The sequence below is a fragment of the Larimichthys crocea genome, chromosome XXII (genome assembly GCF_000972845.2).
Source record: "Larimichthys crocea isolate SSNF chromosome XXII, L_crocea_2.0, whole genome shotgun sequence".
Taxonomy (NCBI): Eukaryota; Metazoa; Chordata; class Actinopteri; family Sciaenidae; genus Larimichthys; species Larimichthys crocea.
Genome location: NC_040032.1, coordinates 3810864 through 3836786, shown reverse-complemented (window position 1 = coordinate 3836786; position 25923 = coordinate 3810864). Strand labels below are relative to the sequence as shown.

General features: G+C 39.4%; 2 protein-coding genes across 3 annotated transcripts in view; one reads left to right on the top strand and one right to left on the bottom strand.

The window, feature by feature from the left end:
* The window catches only part of gabrb2b (gamma-aminobutyric acid type A receptor subunit beta2b), a 55501-nt gene extending 53009 nt beyond the window's left edge, over positions 1–2492 (bottom strand). The window contains exons 1-3 of the mRNA XM_010729337.3: positions 1604–2492; positions 1370–1461; positions 607–674 (exon numbers count right to left, since the gene is read on the bottom strand). Of these exons, the coding sequence (XP_010727639.1) occupies positions 607–674; positions 1370–1461; positions 1604–1686 (243 nt within the window). The 5' untranslated portion in view covers positions 1687–2492. The remainder of the gene's footprint in view (positions 1–606; positions 675–1369; positions 1462–1603) is intronic.
* Positions 2493–14596: 12104 nt separating this feature from the next.
* Positions 14597–25923, top strand: part of gabra6b (gamma-aminobutyric acid type A receptor subunit alpha6b) — a 29414-nt gene continuing 18087 nt past the window's right edge. For both annotated transcript variants that reach the window (XR_003461492.1, XM_019264587.2), the window contains exons 1-8: positions 14597–15158; positions 15302–15426; positions 15832–15899; positions 16927–17147; positions 17669–17751; positions 18313–18456; positions 18768–18920; positions 24189–24466. Coding sequence is in view for 1 of the 2 variants with exons in the window: in XM_019264587.2 (XP_019120132.1) it covers positions 15070–15158; positions 15302–15426; positions 15832–15899; positions 16927–17147; positions 17669–17751; positions 18313–18456; positions 18768–18920; positions 24189–24466 (1161 nt within the window). In the remaining variant the exon portion in view is untranslated. The remainder of the gene's footprint in view (positions 15159–15301; positions 15427–15831; positions 15900–16926; positions 17148–17668; positions 17752–18312; positions 18457–18767; positions 18921–24188; positions 24467–25923) is intronic.

Sequence of the window (25923 nt, the reverse complement as noted above, 5' to 3'; positions counted from 1 at the left end):
TGTCAACTGGGTTGCAGTTCTAACATCTCATCACTAGGAGGTGCACTTGTATGAAGCAAAACTGAAACGCCACTTCTCATGTCCACTGCTCTCAAGTTCTTCCACTGTCACTGTTTCTAAACCAGCCATAACAGAGAATCTAAAACATTTCCCATGAAGCAACATAAGTGTTGAGACTTTTGGCTGGATAACACTATAACTTTCCCTGAAAGCCATGAAAGAGGTGATCGTATTGAACGTTTATTCCCACCAAATCATTGATTTTGTGAAGTTAGTGATGCTTGGTTTTGTACCTGCTCAGCAAATTAATCAGCCTCCAACCAATGAGACCGAAAAACAAAGCGTCCATCTATGTCAATCAATTCCAAAACCCCAGAGATGCCGAAATCATGCAATCAACCCTCAAACAAAACGATCATGAGTTCTAAAAAACACAAGTCGATACGAGTGATCGGGAAAAAGACACATTTACACAGAGGTGTGTTAGGAGAGGGGTTTCCCCGGTGGTTTGGGACGGTATTTCCCCTGGTAGGTTTAAGCATAGTAAGTCTCTGTAGACCAGATGGCCACCCATTGTAAAAGGAGAGGTAATAATGGCCTACTTACCATATTGACTTCTGATACCATGTCAATGCTGGCTATGTCTATATTCATCCCCACTCCAACCGGAGGACCTGGGACAGATAAAAAAAAACAAAAAAAAAAACAGAGGTGTACATCAGCTGTAGCCTGACATATATTGACATATTATAAGAGAAGCGATTAATAATGTGTGCGTAATGGGAACACAGATTGTGATTTAGCTGTTGTCAGCCGGATAATAGTTGACAGTGTTCGTTTTGGGTGGGATTAGATGCGCTGAGCTGCGGTGAAAGTGTTGGTAATTCCCCTAAAAGTTGTTGACATGAAATCATTTAACCTTAAACACTTCCCTGTCGCCGTGAACACCTTCTGTGGAACATGGATATAAACAAGAATTGACGTTTATTTCTTATTAAATTCCAACAGACATACACTGGGAGTTGACAGCCACCTATTTTTTATTGTGGTGACTTTTCATTCAAATAAACGAGCTGGTGTGTTTTATCGTCCACGTTCATCTCTCAGCCACATCACGCATGTGTTCCCCACATTATGTCGATACTCTAGGTTGTTTTGACACGTTTTTGTCTCGGCTGGATCCTTAAAACATGGCACAGACTGCAGCACCTGCAGGAGCCGATAATAAATCTCTTTTTTTTACTTTCCGAAATTGCAAAGCGAATCGAGTTATCAGTGACTGTAGTAGACATTTAAGCACTGTACTATTATACACAGCTGACAAGGCGCAAAACCCGAACAGAGTTGGTGATATTACGAGTTAATTTACCTCCGAAATCTGGCCTCAATCGTATATCATATCCTTTCAACAGTCTATCCACCGTTTCTTTAACCAAAGACATATTGCTAGGGTCACCGGCACTATGGAAGAGAAAAGAGAGAACAGCATATTTAAATACAAGACATTCTTGAACCATAAAGTGCCCAAGTATTCCCCATGCCGTCTCTGACAGTCACACTTAGTAAAAAAAAAAAGAGTGGATCCTCCGACCCTTTCACTTACCTTTGGGCGCACACCACAGCCACTACGAGAGGGAACATCCAGACGCAAAAACACCTCATTCTTCTTATTCTGAACACTGCCATAGTTGTGTTATGTGTTTTTTTCTTCTTCTTCTTTTAGTCAAGACAGTCGAGGTCCAACTTATTCTTGCCAGTGCAGTAATTCCAATGCCGGGCGCATGCGTATTCCCTACCACAACATCAAGAAGCGGCGCTGCTGCTGCTGATGGTAGTGGCAGATGTAGTACCCAGTCACGGAGGAAATTTAAAGGAGAACCAAGTTACTCGGTGGCACACGGGGGTTCTCCCCGGTTTCTTTACGCACAGCGTGGCTGTTGATTATTATTATTATTATTTTTTTTTTTTAACAAGCGGGAACTGTGATGGTAAAGTTGTCGATTCGAATCCACAGGAGCGAGGTGAAAAAAAATGTGGGTGGGGTTGTCTCACTTGTCCGATCTTTAGATCACCGGTCAGCCAACTCATTTAACTGTCCGTGAGCAAGGCACTTAACCCCGCTGCTCCAACGGGAGATGCTCGGGGGTTCCCAATGTAAATGTGAGAGCACTGCAAGAGACAGCATTCAACTTAACTGTAGCTGCACGAATCAATGGGTTTTCAAAGTTAACCACGGATACACGCGTTCACTTTGAAGTGAAATGCTCAGGCAATAATGACAGAAATAAAGCTCACGTTGCCCATAATTGTCCATAATCGTGTATTTCGCCATTTATTGCATGTTTGTGGCGATACTGATCAGTGACATGAGTGCCTCCGCGCATGGATGTGAACTTGCATGTGAGGCAGACGCCGAATAAAGGAGATCAAACTGTTTATGTAGCTTGTAGTTTTACAGAGCACTGTCAGGCGGCTCCCACGGGACAGCTGGGGGAACAAAACACATTAACCGTTTGCGCACTCACTCTCTCCAAAAGAGATGGTGCTGTATCAATGGTGCTGAAATTAGTGAATCCCCCAAATCTCACTATCGCCTTCTCACTACACACACACACACGCACAATGGGAGGTGGTGGTGGTGGTGGTGTGTGTGTGTGTGTGTGTGTGTGGGGGGGGGTTCCGTGCTATAAATGCATCCTTGCACCAACAGTTGCTCACGCATCGATCTCTACGCATTCGGCCCTCTGACGAAAACGAGAAGCGTGGCTTAATACTCTAAAGGCGCGGTGCCAGTGCAGTGCCTCGGGGTTGGAAGCGAGAGATGCATGGAGCACAGAAGTATGCACCGAAGCCTACACGCAGCACATCTCTCACAGCCATGCACGCTTGTGGCTCCACGCTCTGGTAAGCAGGATGTGCGCCACTGTGTAAACTCGGACACGAGCAGTCATGGATATAGTGGGATTAGAGGCGGATGCTAGGGCAGGGAGCCCTGTGTAGGAGTCCTACAGCGGCTCTACTGCCTGAGAGAGAGGATGGGAACAGGAGTGAGCCAACCAAGAAGATGAATGTACTGAATTGAAAAAGTAAAAAAAAATAATAATAATAATAATGGATTACTACTGATCCCTTACATTTTCAGATTTTATTTGTTAGAAGGCTAAAAGAATGTCACATGTCCCAGCATCAGTAGTCTTACTACACTGTACTCATCTTACTACACTGTACTCATGATGAATCAAATGTTTTATTTTACTGGAACAGGGACTGCCCCTGTCCAGTCACATGTCATGTAAACTTCTATAAATAAAGGAACAAGGAACTGCTCTGTGCCTCTCTGCTATCTGTAGCTTAGATGTTGCAGTGGCAGGGTGCCCTTTGTACAAAGTAAAGCTCTCGTGTCTGACTCTCATTTGTTCTGGTCTCTCACAGGTGTCGAGTAAGTTGGTAAACTCCTCACATTATTGATTTGGTCACATTAAATATTGGAATCCAATATTCTGCACCTTATTTGACCTGAAGGGGGCGTTGTAAAGTGTGAAGTCAAATTAAACGCAGTTTAAATTGAGTGATAATCAATGTTTTATTACCAGCCCCACTGCACAAATTGATAACGTATCTGCAGGGAGTTGATATGAAATTGTTGAGAGACAAAGATTAGTTTGGCTTCACACAGTCAAAAAATAAATAAAATAATAAACATAATAAATAATAATAAAATAAGGCAAAAAACAACAACAACAATTAATTATATATTTACAGTGTCTTGCATCCTGTTACCCAGAAATTGTATTTAACAACAAAATCTGGGGCAATGCTTGTTAAGGGATTTAAAAAAAAAGAAATCCATGATAAGTTTCTTCAAATAGCTTAATGCACAGAAATGCACTAATTAAGAAAGCACAAGCAAGCTTGTACTCCTGTTTGCTGTGCAGAGTAGGTTATCATGGTTTTCTAGTTGATTTTCCATGACATAATAAGTCATGTTACAGTTTTAAAGTGTTGCACGTTGCAAGTGTTGCAGATGAGTTGGCCCAGGCTGAGTTTTGACAACTGAAAAAGTAAAGGGCCTCTTTTGTTGCTGATAACCAGCGTTAGCAGTGATTGTCATTGTGATTGAATTACTTTTTGATATCAGTGTGTGTTCTCCATGTAGATAAGTTTTGTTTTTCCAATTCTAATCCACTGTACATACACATCATTGATATTGATATCTACATGAATCATTTATTTGGTATCTGCTACAATCAGGTTTAAACGTACAGTATGTACTGTATATGTTGACATCCCTCTTAACTCAACACTAATATCTCCTCAAGACACTTCCATTGTTTTGGAAGCATTCAAGCACAGGTTTAATATGATGTCCATGAAGTGTGTTGCTGTAGTGCTATCTTGTTACCCGCTGGCAGGAACTGCGAGAACACTGATGTTTTCCTGAAGAAGTGCCTGCTTGTGCTTCAGGGCATTCAGTGGGACCAGAACCATAGTTGACACTCATGACATTTGCTATATCTGTTTCTAATGGGCCTGTCACTATGTTTTATATGAATTATGTAATCAACTAACCCCCAAAAAAGATCAGAATAGAACTTAAAGTTGTTGTTTTTTTGTTTGTTTTTTTCATACATGCACAGATTTTATGACTGTCATGAAAAGCAAATCAATCTATCTAAGTAGTATGCAAATTAGCTTATGTAGCACATGAAGGACACGGTCACCATCAGTGAAGGGTTTACATGCTGTGACCTCTTTTGAGCATGCATTTCATATCTCACTAATATTCATCAGAGGGTGAACCCATAGAGCGTATTGTTAATAACAGCATTGTGAGCATAAAAAAGGACTAAGTTGTATTGTATCCCTTCAATGTCAGAGGATGTTCACATTGCTTTGAAACTGGCTCTGAGGCAAGCAAACAAATATTTTGACCTGCCATGCTGTTCTTAACGCCTGATTTACCGAATTGTTTAACATTCCCAAAAGGGCTCTAGCTCTCCTCTTTACTCTCTCTCTATCTGTGTCTTTCTTCATTTTTGCACTGAAAGGAAAACAGTGTTTGTTTTTCCGAGCCCCTCAGTAAAACACCATACATCCCTGCCAATGTAAGATTCAGGTAGTCTTGTCCTGATGAATAAAAAAGGATGTTTCCAGTGTCTGAAAAAAAGACATTTCTGTTGTTTCATGTCAGTAAACAGGGGTTTGTTTGCTGGCATCTTGGCAAGATGATGGGAAATGTGCATGTGTAGGGAAGAGGCTTGGATGTGTGTGTGTATGCGTGTGACTGTGTGAGTGCGGAATCTGTGCCTGAGTACACAGATAACACATCTCAGTTCATTGTCTGCTATGACATTGACTTTTGTTTTGGCAATGAACATTAAACATGATGAAGAAATCAAATATTGGCATACAGTGTCACACACACACTGTTTGGTTGGGCATAGTTGGCTCTTCACACACTCATACACATACAGTACATACATGCATACACTGTCATGGTGTACCTTTGGAGGACCAGGTTTTTGCTCCCATATGAGAAGTGAGTCCACACAGTATGACTCCAGAACGATTCATAATGTAGGGACTCACTTTATCCGTCTTTCCAGAATGCGAGACCAACATTACAACTTAAGAAATATTTTTGCCCCAACATTGTGAGTAACTGAAGTAAACATGCACACGTAGTACGGAATCTGAAATCCTTCAAAGTAAAAATAATGCTTCAATAAGGATTCTTCTGAGTCATAGGGTAGCTTTTTATTTGTTCTGTGCTCAGAGGTTTGGGGGGATTTGAGAATTTGTGGGGAGGTTTTGATTCATCTTCTACTGTGTATTTCTATTTTTTTTTTAAAGAACAAGAACAAGTTCATATTTGTTGGAATTTATCCATGCTAAGTGATGTGCCTATAATGTTATCTCTAACCACCACATGTCTCATTTATGAATGTTTCTTCAATTTAATCTTCTAAAGCCATTGTAAAACAGCACCAAATATTGGCAAACTAATAAAGCCTGTGTGATCAGCTTTTATTTGTTTACACATTTCAGGCATATCCAGAGGGAAGGTGGCAAGGGAAGAGGGTGGATTACTATGCAGTTCTTAATAAACCTCTACAGCTTGTGGTCTTACTGTGGAGTTTACACCTGGTATGGTCTCAGCAGGTAACACCTCCCATTGATTGACTGTCTGATATCCATCCAGCCCCACAGAGATGGAGCAGCAATATGCCAAAGCATATGGCCAAAATAAAGTGGCATCATTTCTCCCAGTTACTTTGACTGGGTATTTAAAATAGCCATCAATGCTATGGAGATTCAATAAATATATAAATATATAGTGGTTTTGTATTGATGTTTAATATATCGTTATATGTACATGTGTATGTCGGTATGTGTATAACAATTTTGCTTAAACAGAACAGATAGTTTAGAGAGTATTTGTAACAGTTCAAGCGTTTTTACACCACTGTGGTTAATGTTTGGTTAGGTTTAGGCACAAAAAAACACCTTGGTTAGAGTGTGTTCATGCATTGTTATATGCTCATCTGTTAAGACATTTACAGATGAAGTGAAGCAGTTAAAATCCCAAATAGTCCATAAACAATCTGCAGTCAAACTATTCAAACAAAGTGTTGCTAAAGGCACAGTCATGCTTGGATGTCAGACCAAAAACTACAAGACAACAGAAGCTACGACAGTTAACATACATAATATTTATAGCATAATCAAACACAATTTGTCAGCCAGAGATGAAAATTGCACTTTGCCCTTCCCTGTAATTAAAGCACCTCTCTGTATTTCTTTTTTATGTGTAATTACAGCATTGACATTGCTGATTAGAGCTCCTTAACTCAGCAGGCGAGCTCTATTAGAGGCCTGTGGAAGGCACATTTAAATGATGGCCTTCTAATTATTGAGAAGGTGAGCTTTTAGGTCGGTGAGATACTAAAAGAATTCAGAAATCCCCAAACTGACAACCAGGGAAGTATGGTATAATTATAAATGACTGGAAAATGAGTCTTTCTCTGGACATTAAATACACCTATCCACATTATCCCATCACAGTAGTCCATCGAGAAGAACTGTGCTTATAGACAACTACAGGTTAATAAAAGTTGGGTTTTATTCTCATAATTCATTATGGTTCATTGTAATACGTTCTAATGTTTATGATAACTAAGTAATTTCTAAAAAGGAGTTTAACGGTCAACAGACAATTAGAATCAACCTGACAGTTTAGTCAGATTATCTAAAGAAGCAAGACAAAAATGATATTCCTAATAATCTGTCATTGCACAGGAAAACGCTGTGTGCAACTATGGCAAGTACGGAAGTCAGTCTGTAAACTGTAATGAAGGGTTATAATCGATAGTTTGGATTGTAATTTTACGGTTTGCCTTAACTTTCTCTTGTCTAATCAGTTTGACCTTCCTGCCAGCTTGTTTACAACCTAATTCTGATTGTTGCCAAATTGAACCTCTTTTCTGTGATATAGCCTCACTCAGAGCTCTGAGCAATTACTTTGGAGAGTTGTTAGAATAACCTAGAGAATTGACTGGGAGGAGTGTGGACAATAAAACCCAACTCAGTAAAACTAATCTACTCCGCTTCATCAGGACTTTGCAGGTGTGGTTTGATCATTTTTTATTGATAGTGCTGGTAACAGAAGTAAACAACATCACTGTCATTATATTTTGGTTCAAATGTTGCCAAATTCTTACTGGTGTGATATTGCCATATGAAATATTCAAAACTCTTCTAACTTTGGCAGACATTTTTGTGTTTGTGTGTCTTTCAGCATAAATGTGTAGTTTCCTTACACCACTGTTGTAGTATGTGGTTGCATAATCCTTTCAAAACAAATCAGCTTTACAGGGTTACGTGCAATTAATCAAAGTGCATTTTTTGGCTGTGATGTGAGACTTTCACCAGCAACTATGACCATGACTTTGTCACCATACCTCACAGATCCATAGCCACAATGATACCTACAGTGGATGCACTGCATCAATCACTGTTCACCTCTATTAGAGGTAAGATAACCCATCAGCATTGCCTCAGATTGTTCCTGGATGTGTCCTGGACTGCAGGGTTTCCACGCAAAGCCCTGGCACCACCAGAGGGCTGCTGTTGGCCAGGAACTCCACCTGTCCCAGGCACAATGTCACGGGGGTGGTTTCGACCTCTGAAGTGTAGATAAGCAGGACAAACGAAGTCCATCAGCCAACCTTTATGCCTCATTACCCTCCCTCTACCAGAGGAGGCGCCACCTGCTACCTCTTCAAGGTTGTGGTGTCCTTCCCTACCTAGCCACGACCAAAACAGCAGATAGCTGGCCAATTCTTTGCCTAGCTTCACACACTATCGCTCTTCATCTCTCTCTCGGTCTTTTACTATGTCCGTGACAGACGTTGGTCATCACTGCCAGATCTGCTGACAGGAGTCCAGGCTGAGTGTCAGCTTTAGCCACAGTTGGAACCGGTGGAAAGATGGAGGGCGTGGAAGGAGGGAAAGATAGGAGGATTATTTGAGGCCGTCTGCCAAAAGCCCCTCTTTTGGTGTCTTGGCATCAGAAGTGATGATTTAGATGGTGACACAGGATGATAACACAGCATTTGGTCTTTTCACTATACCACCTGCAGATTACAAAGATCAAGAGCTACCGTAACATAACAAGGCCTACACTTGGTGCCATTCAAAAATGGCACTTTAGCTTTAACATGGGAGTATATACTATGTAGATAGTACTGGACATTTAGTTATGAAACTATTTTTCTTGTATGAAGTATAAACCAACCAAGCAGTCCAATGGTGCAATATCAAGTGATTATAATTATGGACAAAAAAAACAAAACAATAATAATTGAGACTGTTTTTGACAACAATCCCTGAATAGACCCAACAGACAACCAGCTCTTTTGACCAGGTCAGCACAGTTTGAAGACAGATTTGTGGAGTTGGCGAAGTACCTCCTCTGCACGCTCGCTGACTTTAACTTTGACATTGATTCTTTTTCCATAACTACGAGTGGTAACCATAGAGACTGAATACTAACTTTCTATTCTTACATCTGCTGGAGGAGGAATATCATATGCATGGTTTTAGAATGTGATTACAAATTTAGCATCACTAAATCATCATCATAACAAATCATGTGTTGGAAGAACAAAACATTCATTATTATTGTTTGGTATGTATGCATATGTTCATCTGAGTGTACCTTTTTTCAAAAATTCTTATTAACATTCAGACTTCAGAGTCAGGATGCTATTGTGATGTCATCATTGTGGCCATTCCATGGGGCTTTGGTTAGCAAATGTCATTAACTTTCTCATTATAGTGAGAAATGAAATACTGTTTTTCATATTGACTTAATTTCATAGACATATAACTGTCTTCTCTTTAGTGATGATAAAAACAAGTGTCATTTTGGTTGCAGCGGGGCAATTATTAATACATTTCTTTATTTGGCACAAGAGTTAAATGTTTTTTTGTGACTAATGGCGTTTTTCAAGACAAATTAGGTCGTAAGTGCTGCACAGTACAGATTGATGTGTTGATTGCAGTTAATGTTTTGAGAACTGCAACAGTGTTTCATTACATTAAAATAAAAGGTGTAAATAAGCTTTTCCGCCTTTACTGAAATAGAAATATAATGGTTACATAGACAGACATGTTTTCAAAGTGATAAAAACACACATTTTTGCACGTACACACCAATGCTTTCTCGACCAGTATATATTAATAGTTTGCACATGTAGGAGCACATGTAACACACATACAGCACAGCATGTCTTTCTATGCCCCTAGTCTAAACCTGTTTATATTGAAGATATGAGCTGCCAACAGTCCTAATCCTAAAGTACATTACCATTGTTCATTTCTGCTGTGCCTTCTTTGTATTTGACTGGGAGCTACTGGCAGAGTTTCATGCTGCTGAAGTTTTGGGTTTGTTTTTGTGTACAGGCTGTAGAAAATGAAACTTTCTTAACAAATTTTCTTCCATTGAAAATGAAAATGGATGGGTTACCATAGAAATGGTAACATATATGTTTTTCATCTTTAGGTGTGCAATACGTTTATGTGACATATTCTTGTGTATGTACTGTGCATGTGCAATATATATATCTGCACTTTTTGTGTCGCATTAGTAGGAATTTGGCGTCTGTGTATTTACAGAAAGATGTACAGAAAGATGTGCTCCACGTGTTGACAAGTCTGTGTAGTTTGGAGAGAAGATCAATTATGTGCATAACATTTACATTTCAATAACAATACAAACCTGGATGCAACAAAGTTTATTGAACTGACATCTTTTACTGCTGTTATTCCTGCTGTACTGCAAGCTGTTGGCAGCTGTCCAGCACAGATCGTTGCAAAGCATTTGGCCGCAGTCAGGGGAAAGGTCAACTGTGGCAGTGAGGACAACTGTTCTCAAAATCAACATTTATTTTATCTTACTATGATATGGTTCGGTCTCCATGGAAACTGCAATGGAAATTTTTCCAGACGTCAAATCCACTGGAGGTGGTGCAGCACATCATGTCTAAGCAGTAGATATTTTAAAAAACTACTGTTTGTGAGCGCTGTTGTGGATGTGTGTGGCTTTGGGGGGTTGAGAGAAGAAAAAGGGTATCTATCCAAGCCCAAAGTTTTCATACCACTAAGTTTAATCATAGGCAGTGAGGCTAGTGATGTTGAAGCGCTTACAAACACATGCTGCACGTTCATCCAAGCATCAACCCATGCACATAATATAATAGACAAACCTCTGAAAACCTGAATATGTGGGTATCTTAATCGCCAACATTTATTTTCTAAATCCTAACTTTGTCCCATCTACTTAACTCCCCAACATCCCGAAATTCAAGTCCCGACCTCAAACCTTTTTGACCACTACATACAGACCGAGTCTTAACTTATGCCATACCCTGACCCGCGACCTCATTCAAGTCACTCTCACAAGCAATGGCCAGATACTTCACACCTTGCTATTCCTGTGAACACATTTAGTTCTTAATAGTCTTGAAAGTACACTCACACAAACACACCGATTCCATCACACATGCTCCTACTGTAAGTGGTTACCATAGATACCACATGGTGAAGCTCATGAAGTACAGTGGGTCCATCTCACGTGGGAGATTTTTCGTGTATTTATAGAACACTGTGGTGTGTCCATAAATGAATTTAGACAATGCACTTTTTTTTTTCTTTTTTTTTTTTTGGTTAATAACAAGCAATGAAGTGCTGCGCTGTGTGAGAGAGGCACTGCGAGCTACAGTATACCAGTGCGTTCGCAGTGACTTTGAATTGTCATTGTGTGTGTAGTACTTCAGTGTGATAAAAATAAGTTGGATGCTGGAACTGTCCATGGTGCTGAACATAAGAAGTACTGTACGACATTCTGAATATTCAGATCTTGAACAAGAGGTTTTTTTTTTTTCTTTTTTTTCTTTCTTCTGTCATTGTCATCTCTTTCTGCAGCTTTTTTTCCCCCTCTCTCTTCACAGCATGCTTTGTGTATGTCAGTGTCAGTCTGTTTTTTTCCACAGGAAAAAAAAATTGAATGACTAGCACTGAGCAAACAGCTTAACACAAAGAAAAAGAAAAAAAGGAATACCTTTCTTTCTGGTTCTGTCATCTGAGAGCTCCTCTTCCTTCAAAGGCTCAGCGAATTTCAGGAAGTTTCTCGCAGTAATCTGCTAGCTCGGCATCTAGCTGCATGTTAAAGGGGAATCAAATACAGAGTACATATCATGACATGTTTAATTAAATCCTATTTTGTTGAATAATGAACTAATTAACAAACTCCTACTGAAGGCCTTTTTTTCGTCATCAAAACACATTGGATTTTGAAGTATGTTCCCTTATCTTCCCAAAGTAATTGTACTTCCGAAATTGACATAATTGAATTGCTATCCACCCTGGCATATGAGTTGTATTGTTCTCATGGAATGAAGCATACCTAATTGCAATCCATCATAATCACTGTACCTTTTTCCTCTCAGTTCAGACCTTAAGTCTAATGAATGGTTCAGCGATTGCATTTTGCAGAGATATTGTTTATTAGATTTAATAACCGCCCATTATTTAACATTGTTCATTTGGCATGGGCTTTAAAAACTAATGACCAATTACGGAGAAGGTATGAAGTGAGCCAGAAGGAAAAGAGAATGTGGATGTCAGAATATGTTGATTATGCCAGGATAATCAATAAGACTGAGCTGATTTTCAGATTGTAGGATTAATATCTGTTTTATATAATGATCTGCATTTACATAGCTCCCAATTTAGCCAGCCTAACCATCTGCTTCTCTACTCTCTGCAGCACTTATTGTGGATGTTTGGCTAAGTGACTGACAGAGTATGCTTCAAGTCTTGGTATCCAGGAAGACAGTGATCCAGTCAGGAAGACAGACATTAATTTTTTATAGCTGTCTATAAGACAGTCAGTCAGTCAGTCATCCAGCCATTTAGAAGATGCATGTAGCTACCAGCACTACTTAGCACAGCATTCTATCAACTGGGCATTTAGCAAGCCAGTCAGACAATTAGTCAGCCAGCAAGCCTGTATATATAGGAACTTAATCACTATACTGACTGGAAGTGGACAAACAAGCAGAAAATACATGCATGTAAGAACACACATATGGGTGGACATAGAGAATCCTAATTTAACCCATGGAAATCCTCTCTAATCTAAACAACATCTTACGGCTACAGACCTCTCTTAGTATCAAGTAAGAATTCAATATTGTACTGCGCTAATTTTGCATGAATAGGTGACATAATAGGTGGCATTCTTAAAAAGCAGAGATTAATACTGTGTGGGTGTGTCCAGTGCATGATACTTAAAGCTATGAGCTGTAGAGGTGGATTAAAATGTAACGGCTCTTGTTTATGTCATGTAAGCGAGTGTGTGTGTGTGTGTGTGTGTGTGTGTGTGTGTGTGTGTGTGTGTGTCTGTGGGCCTCTGCCTCTGTGATGTTACAAGCCACTGCATATCATACTAAGCACATTCACACCAATGAGAAATTGAATAAGTTCCCTCCTGTCCTGGCTCATCCACAACCTCATCTAGTGTCAGCAAAGTGAATCGGGTCAGGGGTCTTTCATACTCAGTGCACTGCGATAGATGAGTTGACCTCACTGTTGATAAGATCAAGTAGATCACAGCATTAGGGTCAGATTACTTTGTCAACTAGCTAGCCAACAGAGAAACAGAAACTTGTTTAGAAATGATATAAGATCCATTTTCAATCGCCACTATGTCAGTACTACTTGAATGTAAATATGACTACTGCTGTCCCTGCTTCTCCTACATGCTTGTTATTGCTACTACTATGCTTACCCCCCCATTATACTGCTATTATTGTACATAAATTACTGTTCTGCCTGCCACTTCTACACCTACTGCTGCTACTACTTCTGCTTCTTTGTCTTCTGTTGCTACAAGACTTGGATTGTGGGTTGTAGTGCATGCTGAAAAAAAAAAAAAAAAAAAAAAAGATGCTTGGTTTGATCCTTAGTACATCAAGTAAGCTTACACATGTCCCTGAGCAACACACCACACCAAACTCCTTTATAGTGTTGCAAGACAAGATATAGAATGTGGACAGTTGCCTGAAGTAAACTTGCAATCCTGTTGATGGCTATAGAGCTAAATCTATCAGCACTACCCACAGTACTTCCATGTAAACCAAAGAGAATCTATCCATTCATCAGATACATTTCAGTGATCTCTAATCTTCTTTGAAAAGACTCACTTGAGTCACTCACTGAAAGTGATCCATTGTTGTTGGCATATGATTTAAATCATATATATGTTTTTTTTAGATCATTATATAACTAGTGTTTGGAGTACAAAGAGACCAGAGTTGAAGGATTATGTTGTGTAATCAGTCTCCACATTTTAATGCTGTCAGATGAATATCCTATATTTCCCCCCCCTCACATGAATTATTGACAATGCAACTATGATACCACTTATAATGAAAAAGTAATGCTGCGCTGAAATAACTTATTCTAGCTCAATGATCAGCGAAGACGTAATGTATTGAAGACACTCGCTGAAGCTGGAACATCAAGAAACATTGTATGTATTAATTTTCTATTTCTTCTGTTGCGAGAATTTTGTTTTTTTCTCAATTTCAGGGTCAAGTAAGGTCGGGGTGTTCAGTGCAAGGGTTATAATTAGCTTTTGAATCACAACTGGTAATGCAGTCAAAAGATCCCTCCCACACACTGCTTGCTTCGGTGAAAATTATGCAATTTCTTGAATTGTGTTTTTAAAAAACAGAAATAAACTCGTGTCAGCCCGGTAGGAATAGCTCACTTTGACTGCCTGGTATTCCCCCCTCTTGATCTTGATCTATGGATATTGTGAGTTTGAAGTTGCACTAAATGTATCTACCACCTACTCCACTCAACAACCCAACCACTATATGAATCACAGTTCATGATCTAGTAGGAATTGTGTGTCTTTGCATGGCCAAGCCCTGTGGTTTCACACACATACGCGCACACACACACACACACACACACACACACACACACACACAAAAAGGCTACAAAAGCTGAGAAGTAGCAAAATGAGACAATTTAAAAATATACTGCATTCAAAAGGTCACTGGGTATACTGTCCATTGATATTATAGTGATGTATTGTGCAAGCTCTCCTCCTCTACTTCTCCCTCCCCTCTTCCTCTCTCTGCTTTTATTCCTCTCCATCGCTCTTTTCTCTCCAACTCCCTTTAATCAAAAGGCACAGTAACCGTCATTATTTCTATCAAACCGAGACGCTTTCTAAAAATACAGGCTGCACTTGAGAACGGTTTATTTCTTGTAAAGCGCCTTGTTCGATCAACGTTAATGCCCCCCCTTGTCCATCCTCTTCACTCTCTTAAAAACTCTTCAGGTTTTTCCAACTGAGCGATTCAGGCTGAGGCGGGCGCAACCGCACTAGAGGGAAAGTCAAGTCGTGCTGGACTGGCGCGATATCCTCGCACGGTTCACAACTAAAAGAAGATCTGACCCGCGTTTAATCATGATTTTAAATGATGGAATATGCTGATTTTAAAAGTTGACCAGGGATTTCTAGTTGTGGGGTGTTTGCGAGGCATGGCTTTCATTTTAACTTGCTTATTTCTGTCTTGGTGAGTATGACAACTCTTTTCTCTGCATGTTCTCGGACTTTTACGCACGGCAACCAGAGACTGTAGATGGATGTGCATTTGAGAACTCTCCATTTTTTTCTCTCTGTTGAAATAAGCTTTCTATTGCAACATATGTACTTTAGTTACAGTGTGAGCAGTGTTTGGGGAAATCAGCACAGTGAGACCAGTATCTATTTGGATAACATCACGCGTATATTGGATAGATTACTGGATGGCTATGACAACAGGCTGCGACCTGGATTTGGAGGTATGCTAATGACTGTGTCATATTGTTTTTAATATGGTATTGCCTCATTAATTATTAGTCTCGATGTTCTTTTTCTCAGAAGATAAAGTTTTCCAGTAGTTGTGTTTACCCCATTTTCATTTAGCTCTGTGCTGTAATGGTTAAATATAATTTTACTTTATACAATTATAACAAAATTACCAGGTAACGACTGGGAAATGAGCTGACAATCAACTTATTATCTTTTTATTGTTCCTTCTTTGTTAAATTTATTTCATTTTCAGTGGTCATTTTGCTCTGTGTGCAGGCTATACATTATATATGGCTCTTTTTAAACTGATTTATATTTTAGAAAACCTTCAAATGTCTGATACAAAGTTGTTGTTTTTGTCTGTATCAAAGCAACTACTTATCCTTCTGCTGTAGGTCCAGTTACAGAGGTCAAAACTGACATCTTTGTCACCAGCTTTGGACCTGTTTCAGATGTTGAGATGGTATGTAAATCATACTGACCGCTGAAAAAACACTCATACAGGATACGCAGGCTAATTCACTGGCTGACATACACATGCATGTGTTTCTTTACTTGTTAGCAAAGTCAATGTAAATGTAAGAATACATAAGACAATATGCACAGTTCTTTCAGTAAGTCTGTGTATATACCATCAAGTAATGGTTCTTCTAGCCTTCATTATTCCAGCATTTGGGCAGGATGTCATTAGTACAGCTTAGGATTTTAATCTGTTTGACAATCCCCCAGCCAGAGAGAGGGAGAGATAGATGTGGCTGATGTTGGGACGGGATACGTTTGCTACTTCTGACATGGGATAGGCTGAGCGCTGCATGTCTGTTGTTCTCTACACTGTTTAGGCTTATGCTGCCAATGCATCTAAAGCCTACTTGAACTGCCATGTGATATGCTGGTGGCAGTTCTATAGAAAGGGATGTAAAAGGCACTTCAGGGCAGCATGGCCATCCATTTGTTTTAAAAGCATCCAGGACAGACTTGTATTGTAGACTTTGCTCTGATGATGAAATGTATTCGTGTTTACCATTGAAAAGATGTTTAATGTCTTGGTATCTGTTTGTGTTTTATGCATTGTTTTTGAAGGAATATAATATATATGACAAATAAAAATTATCTCTGGGATATTTTGAGGAAATTACAGTATGTATGTATGTATATGTGCGGTATGAACTTGTTAGGATCTAAAAATAACAATAGCTACATGTCTTGATTGCAAAATGTACAGAAAAGCACAAACTAAACATTTAATTTAATTAGCGCTGGCAGCAATGGTAGAATAGTCCAGAATAGAAAAATATATTTATATAAATAAATAATCACATTGCCAGTCCTCTATCCAGCAGGTCCAATGAAACCATGGCTCATAAACCCATCTGCCACTCTCTCTGGGGGTAGTGCAGATAGTAGCGACAGGAGCAGAAGCAGCACCAGCAGTCATGGTAGTAGTAGTAGTAGTAAATAAATCCCTAACCCACACTCTAACTTGCATCCAGGAATATACCATGGACGTGTTCTTCCGTCAGACATGGATTGACGAGAGGCTAAAATTCGAGGGCCCCATCGAGATCCTGCGGCTCAACAACCTGATGGTCAGCAAGATCTGGACGCCAGACACCTTTTTCCGGAATGGCAAGAGGTCGATCTCTCACAACATGACCACCCCCAACAAGCTGTTCCGTATCATGCAGAACGGAACTATCCTCTACACTATGAGGTAAACAGTGCTGGACAGTGAGCTCCGAATTCAGCCAAGACCGGAATAGAGCACAGACCTGGAAAGCAAATCAAGAAAACAAGCATCCAAGAATATGCACAGACATGAAAAGAAATGAAGCATGCCATTCCAAAAACAAGATATGTGCCATCTGATACTGAAAACATGCCTGGAGAGCAATTCAAACAAACATGACTCCGGCTTTGTTCCAAAAGGAGATGTGTTGCATGACAAAAAAAAAAACAAAAAAACAGTCACTGATGGCCCCAAAACTGATTTTTTAAAATGATTATTTCATTGGACCACCTTTATTTTAAAACATTTAATAATTAAGTTAAATAGATTTATTTTATCCATATTGTTGGAACTGTTATGAAATCATTAGATATTAATCTTTTCACCTTGTATCAGCCATCTTACAACATGAAACCACACTCTTAAAATACTCATCATTATTTACCCAGTAACAGTGTATCAAGTATAAATCAAACACTGCTTTCAACTCTTATCTATTCTGACAGATTAACTATCAATGCAGAGTGCCCCATGCGTCTGATGAACTTTCCGATGGACGGCCACGCCTGCCCGCTCAAGTTTGGGAGTTGTGAGTTTGTTTTTTGTTAAGCCTCACTCGTCTGACAGATGGTGTCACTCTCAAATAATCACTCTGTCATTGAGCAATTGACTGACTGAGTAATCTGACAGCGTGTATCCAAAGATTTCAGTTTGAAATGTAACATACAGTACATTTGAGGAACTTTGAAATGTAACATGCAGTACATTTGAGGAAAAAAAAAGAAGTCAAGAGTTCTTCATTCAATATGTGAAAAAAAACAAAAAAAAAACGTATGTATGTAATGAAAATCAGGTTCTAAGATCAGCTCTGTAACTCCTGTCATTTGGTGTCAGCAATAACCACAATCTACTTGAATAATTATAGCATTAAGTCATTTTGATATGTAAAAAAAATTAAAACAGGTTTAGTTTATTGGCTCATAGATAATATTTCTGATAAGAATGCTGTTCAGGGTTATTTTGACAAAAAATTTAATCTCTGTCCTGCTGTCTGTTATTATCTCAAAGTGAAGGTTCTTTTATTAAAAAAAAAAAAAGAACTTTGCTGGATGTCTACGTTTTAACAAAAACCTTTGTCCATCTTGTCTAGATGCTTACCCCATCAGCGAGATCGTGTACACTTGGAAGAAAGGTCCTCTGTCGTCTGTCGAGGTGCCACAAGAATCATCCAGTTTGCTGCAGTACGACCTCATCGGCCAGACAGTGTCAAGCGAGCGGCTAAAGTCCAATACGGGTGAGCAGAGATTGCGCTCGGAACAGTATGAATTGAGTGCAATTTTAATTTGTTTTATTATTTTTTTTTAAATCAAGGTAAACAGACACCATCATGTTTAAATAAATGGCATGCAAGCAAACCTATGATTGCAGTTATTAACAATTTAAAAACTATATAAACAGTAATTATCATCAGTACCACCATTCTTGCAGAAAAAAAGGTATTTTACTCTTTTGAAAAGACATCATTATGGTAGTCATGTCCAGACTTGTGTGTCTATCTAATTTTCCACCAACAGAATGACAAATGTCTGGTGTTTACTCTGACAGGTGAATATGTCATCATGACCGTCCACTTCCACCTGCAAAGGAAAATGGGATTCTTCCTGATTCAGACTTACATTCCCTGTATTATGACGGTCATCCTGGCCCAAGTTTCTTTTTGGATTAACAAGGAATCAGTTCCAGCTCGGACTGTGTTTGGTAAGCTTTCTTTAAATTCACTTTACGCATATGTTGTGTGAATTCCAGTGTGAGTTTGAAGCTTTTTTTTTTTTCTTTTCTTTTTTTCTAAATTCATGCAAACTAAAAGAAAATGGAAGAACACATGCTGCATTTTTTCCCCTGTTGGAGTGGAATCAAAATTGAAAAAAAAAATAAATAAAAAATTCAGGACTGCTCTCATTCTAGCTGCCAAAAATTTCAACAAAGTGGTTTCACAGATAATGGAGGGGGTGTTTTTCTCTCTTAAAATAGTGCTTTCATGTGACATTTTGCATGATTGCAGTCACTTAAAAAGGAATATAAATGGGGGGAAATGTATACCACTTTATCAATTTATTCAGTGCAAGAAGTCAGTTAGGCGTTTCTAGAGCTGTGCCTCCGATGCATGGTGTTGTGTCTTTCCAATGAATCTTAGTTTTACATGTTGCAAGTTGCTTAAGTTTTTGCTTTTGTCACTGAGCTCTAAAACTCAACTTTATTTTACAAGTCTCCAAAACTCAAATGAAGATTTATTGACTCACCACCCACTGTTTGACCCCAGTGTGCGTCTAGCTCTGTAAACTTTAAGCAAACATACTTTTCTCTACTTACTGCACACTGACTGCATTAAACTGCATAGAGCGGTACTTAAAATACAACCTTCTCCAAGAGAACAAAGACAGACTCAGTCATCACAGTATGTTTTAACCTTTCTTCATTATCTTTATTCCTCCTCTGCTGTGGTAAAGCTGAATTAATTGGGAATAAATGTCCTTTTTGAAATTGGTCATGCAAGGGCCGAAAGAGGGAGGATGTTTACTTGGCCCTCATCCGAGCACTCACAGGTTCCGCTCGCTCACATTGCATTACGCTACAGTTGCCATCAAGCTCTAGCCTCAGGAGCAGAGAGGGTGAGAGACACCCAACAAAGACACAGAGAGAGAGAGAGAGAGGATGAGAGGAATGAGAGAGACAAAAAGACAGAGACAAAGCAAAGAGGGAAAAAATGGGAATTATGTAGAAATTCCTGCTCTTTTTTTAAATGTAATTTCTCCATATGTTAATTTTCAACAAGCTGCAGCTGAGCAGAGTAACACTGCTGGCCCTTGTAGGTTCTCTAGGTTCTATATTCTGCACTTGTGTTTGGAAGCGAGCCAGCGTTCAGACAAGCCTGTGCACTTCTTCGGAGAATAGATCCCAATCATTAGTGTTCGCGTGGCAGTTGAGGCCCCATGCGGAACGCACATCTGTGGCAACTCATTAACCTCACTCATCCTGCTGTTTCCATTTTCACTCAATATTGGGTATAGGATTAAAAAAAAAAAGGCTAATTCTTTGGATTGGCTGCTGTTAAAGAGAGAGGTTTGGGGTGAGCCTAGGGCATGCTCGCTGGGTATTTTAGAAGAGGTTGTACAGAAAACATCATATGTCTGAAATGTTTGTGACAAAAGGCCACAAACTTCACCTTCAAATTGTGACAGAGTTTGTTTCTTAAAATAAAGAGCTCTAGTTCCATCGATGCGTGTGGGATAAAAAGCTGAAAATGAGGCAAAAGAGAAAAGAAGACAAATTGCTATAAGGATGTGCTCTACTCTGTTATTACATGAAGTCATACTATGTTGTGTGCTGGATTGTCCACAACCTCTCTAAAAGCTGAAAGTCCCTTGAGCACAAGTCTCAGAGACTTAATTGAGTGTGGCCTAATTTGTACCTTGCTTTTTTTTTCCTATAAAAGCACATAAATGCCCCAAGCATTTCATTTCTATCCAGTCTTTATACTTCATCCCCCTCCCTCCCACACTCTTTCTTTCTTTCTTTCTTTCTCTTCCCTCTCCTTCCTACCCTGACAGGCTTTCTTCCCATGTTCCTCCTCCCTTCTGCAAATCATTTAACTTGTGCTTGAGCTTGAGACAGTCAGCGTTGGTAGGCTATCGGAGGAGGTTGTATTTGAGAGTTGTTAGCTTTCACTGCTGAAGTGGCGTGTAGAAAATGCTTTTGAGACATTATTAGGTGCATTAAATCCCCCATAAGTTCCTACGCTGCTAATGAAATGTGCCCAACTACAGCACGCATTTGGTAAAAGCGTGGACAGCAGTGTTCAATGGCCCTTTTTCCCTGCTTACTTTAGCTTGATGAAAGTGAATTAGATATGTACTTTATTAATGGGCCATTTAAAGAGTTGTTCATTGTCAGCATCTTTCTCTGACTTAATAATGATGGAATCTGGGCGACACAGAGGAAAGTCCTTTTCTAGTGAGGAAGTGGTGTTTATCCTTTCTTTTTTTAGAAGTAAAATTGCTCTTCATGTCTAATTTTTGGCATGTTTTCATTCGTTTAGCATTTCAAAAAGCCCATAAAATGCACCTGCCACGGACCTTTTGTGTGGTCCAAACTATTTTAAAACTATCATGTATCTGAGAGAATTTATGAATGCCCTCAGCTCTACACGGTGATTTTCTTAGTTTTCTGTTCTTTAAGGCTGCCTCAAAGGGATCCTTGTAGTCTATGCTTCAATCTGGAGCCAGAAGTTTAGAGGAACATTTGACGGATTTTGCAATAAAGCCAAAAAGACTAGCTTTACTTCAGCAGAAAAAGATATTAAAAACCACAATGCTTTCACTCTACCACCTATGCGTTGACACATTCTGTCTTCTATCTATTATCGCTATCTTTCCACACATCCATTATTCTGTCTGTTCATCATCTCAGCCATAGCTTGTGTTATGAGATACTTATTAATAGATGAACAAATATTAGCAAATGCTTTGTGGCTTGCATCTGGTCATCTTACTGGATGGCTTTCTCGAGACATTTGTTCTCTTTTATTGCCATGCCAGTTGGGGAGCATGGGTTAGTCTGCTTATGGACAGATTAGCATCCAGTGAAGTGACCGTTTGGCAAACCTTACTGAGCACAAATGCCACATGGCCTGACATTCTAGTTATGTGCCATGAAACAGAACTTCTATCATATGCCAGAGATATCCCTTGGGAAAATCAATAGTGTGCATACTTCATGCTTCATTGTCATTTTTCATTATTTTGTTGCAGTTTATGCTTGCCATGTTTATATTATTTTTGATCTTATTGTGTTGCTTTATATGTAATCATATATATTTCTTAGACAAGACACAAATTATTTGGACACCCTCCCCTCCACAGTTAATTTTAATACAGTGTATCATCTTTTAAAAGTTGCTGTTCCCACATTTCTCTATTACTTACATCGTATCATTAACTTTGTCAACACAGAACACTCAAAGCTTCAGTCTGTATGTAATTACGTTGTGCATAGCACAGTATTTCGCTGAAAGAGTAGTCACGAATACTCAAATTTAGCTACTTTGGGAAGAAAATATAATTAGCACCTACACTATATGAAAGATCAGTCTCATGCACTGTGCATTTTTATTCAAACCGAGTCTTCAGAAAATCAAAATGTGTCTTTTCAGTAAACTGGTAACAGGGATACAATATTTTAGAAAATAAACAATCACTTTAGTGTTGATAGTGTTTCAGAGCAATGCTCCTCTGCAGTCCGCTACATGCTAAGACCTTTGAATCATCTCTGCAACATCGTGGTCTCATAAATGCTGAAGACATGAGTGCTTTGATGGTTATCATCTCTGCAATGCTGAAGTGATCACAGACGTTATTTGCCAGATGGTAGATTTTGCTAGGAGTGTTGAAACTGTAATTTCCAAAGAGATGCTGCAGTTTTGTATGCCACTTAAATGATAAAATAGCATTGGCGAGAATATATTTGATCTATTAATTTGGAGAAGAGATATTCTGGCGAGCTGAATGGTAGCAATTTATTTTGAAGTTGTTTTATAACGTATGGTGTAACATCCATTTGTATAGTATATGTTTGTGTCTGGGGTGTTTGTGTGTCCAATTCAAGCTGATTGCAATGGTTTTCTCATAATGATGACTCGATTGTTATTCATTGGCAAACATTCCCAGGAGTCTTTTCTCATAAACAAATAGAAAAACATACATTCACCTACTTGACTTTTCTTGAAACATCATTGTTTACACTGAGGGTAAAGTTCACGGTATGGTCCAAAAACATATACCTGCTTATGATTGTGTCATGTTTTACTGTTAACCCTGAAACATTAAAGGTCCAGTGTGTAAGATTTGCTAGGATCTATATGGCAGAAACGGAATATACACAAGTATGTTTATTTAGTGTATGATCACCTGAAAATATCATTGTGTGTTTGTCACACAGAGAGAGCGGGCCTTATTCCATGTTGAACTGCTCGTCCATTCTGAGCTATCATTTCTACAGTAGCCCAGAACAGACAAACCAAACACTGACTGGGCCTGTTTTGTTTATTGCGACCACCATATTTTCTCCTACATGCTTGTAGGAGAAAATATTGCCACCCGGATGTCTTTTAGCTTGTATATATTTTTAGATTTGTATATTTTTATTTTATATTTTCTACATCTTTCACTTATATTTTACATTTCATGTTTATGCTGTTTGGGATAAGAGGGAAATGGAATTTCAATACTCTGTATGTCCTGTACATATAGCAGCACTGACAATAAAGTTGACCTGACCTCACTTGACTTGACTTGGAGGGGGGTGGGGAGGCGAGGGGTATTGTAGGGTAGTTGAACTTGCAACTTCCCCTTTAGAAGTTACTAAGAGTTCCTAGTCACGGAACCTTTAAAGATTATGTCCTGAGAGGGAATATGTTTCTGTCCATCAGAGAACAGTCACCAAAGAAAAAAAAAACTGTATTAAAGGAACAGTTTGACATTTCAGGAAAAAAAAACAAAAAAAAACAACAACACTTATTCACTTTCTTAATGAGCACGACAGACTGGAGCCCGGAGTCAGTTTGCTTAGCTTGGCATTAAGACTGTAATCAGAGTTGTGTAGGTACTAGCACCTCTAAAGCTCACTAATTAACGTGTATCTCGTGGGACTCTTGGGGAGTTGTGTTACATCACATTTTTTTTTGACTAACAGCAGATGAGCAAAGTGATTTCTCATTCTTATCTGTTTGTGCGCAGCGCAGATCAAACTAATGTGATATAAGATGTTAATTAGTGAACTCTACAGATGTTGGTAGACCAGGCATATTTGAAATGTGCCTGTGCTTCCAGTTTTTATCCAAAAGCTAAGCTAATTGCCTCCTTGCTCTATAGGTCCACATCTAATGCATAGAGATGAGAGACTGTCTGTTATTATATAATTTTAGATGACAAGAGCAGCATGTTTTAACACCTTTCTCCTCTCTGTATGCAGGTATCACTACTGTCTTGACAATGACAACACTAAGTATCAGCGCCCGCCACTCCCTCCCCAAAGTTTCTTATGCCACGGCCATGGATTGGTTTATTGCCGTCTGCTTTGCCTTCGTCTTTTCCGCCCTGATTGAGTTTGCAGCCGTCAACTACTTCTCCACGCTGCAGGCCAACCGGGAGCTGCGGAAGGCAGCAGCCATGAAGGCTGCGGCTCAGGAGGCAGCAGCTACAGCTACAGCTCCGTCTGCAGCCACAGGAAACGACGGAGAGGTTTCCTCAGTAAGTCTGCCCCACCGCTTCACGCTTGTTGTGTTTACATACAGTGACAAATCTGTGCTGACTCAAGTTTTAACCAGACACACAATCTCTTCTCACTTCGTCTTATGCATGTAGGTTACCTGCAGCAATGAGATCATGTGTGTTGTGCATTAAGAAACAGACTTTAATCAAATGTGATGCTGAGTTGCTGTGATGAATCAGAGCTGAGGCTGCACTCACAGGAAAGCAAAACATGCTTTGGCCTCGTTACGTGCTTCTATAAGCTCTTCATCAAACCACTTTAGTGCCATGTGCTTCTGTCTTTGTTATCCCAAATCTAGACTTAGTTGCTAAATAACATGATTCTTCAAAGGGCTTTTAAACTCCATTTGTCCAATCCATTCTATCCAATGTATTTTGTCTATGTAATGTTTCGACCTAAGACGGTGCAAACCACAGACATTTCTGGTTTCACTGCAATGAGACAGATGTGTCTTTGTGTTAAAACATGTACGCATGTGAAGAAAATGCAGGTGTTTTAGTATCAGTTTATCTTCTTGAGTTCCTCCCTGCGGTTCAATTGCAGATTGCGGCAGTATGTAAAGACTTACCCATTGATTCTGTTTGTCAATTATGTCTCAGAGAAGATGAGGTGCATTTCAGCAAATATGGGGCATTTGTGTGGCAATTTAGCACCCCCAGTTTCAGAGCGCAATACATATTTGTTGAGATTACATTAGTTATGATCAAAATGTAACGAGTTGACAACTTTTGTAACAGCCAAGCATCAACCTTGTCCGGCAGCTTCTTGTTCGGTCGCTTTCTCTTTTCTCTCTCTTCCCAATTTGTTCCTTCAGTGTCGCCCTCAGTCGTTTTGTCTCTGTCATTATGTCCATAGAGGCTGCTAGGCCAGTTACATTGCCACTTGTCCAGCTCTGGTTCTGGCACAACACCAGCTACACTCCCTATCTGCATTCCCCCAAGTCCTGGACCAGAAAACTTCCTCTTCCCATTGGTTTTCTTAGCTCACAGCCTAGACAGCCTGGCTAACAAACTGAGCTAACATTACCTAACAGCAGCTGTGGTTCACTTTACAGTTTGCTTTACTGTCCATCAAGAAAGTCTGTCAATGAGGTGGAGCAGACAGAGGACGTCAGAGGGAAAGCAGAAAACTTTTCTCAATAAAATTCGATCCAGTTTTACCAAAATCAGTGAAATCGTTGATGGTGTGTGACTTACATGCATGTTATATCTCACGGATGATCGCACCCTGAGTGCAAAGTTACATAGGTACGTACAGATGTACTGGGCACAGAGTGGTATGAGAACCTTAACCTGATTATACCTCAGTGTAACATCAACATGTTTTTTAACTTCTGTTTATAATCATTATTCTGGTTTAACTTTCTCAGTTCTATCATGTTGCTTAGGTTGTCTCTATTTCTGTGTAAAGCCATTTTCCGCTCTTTGCGTTCATA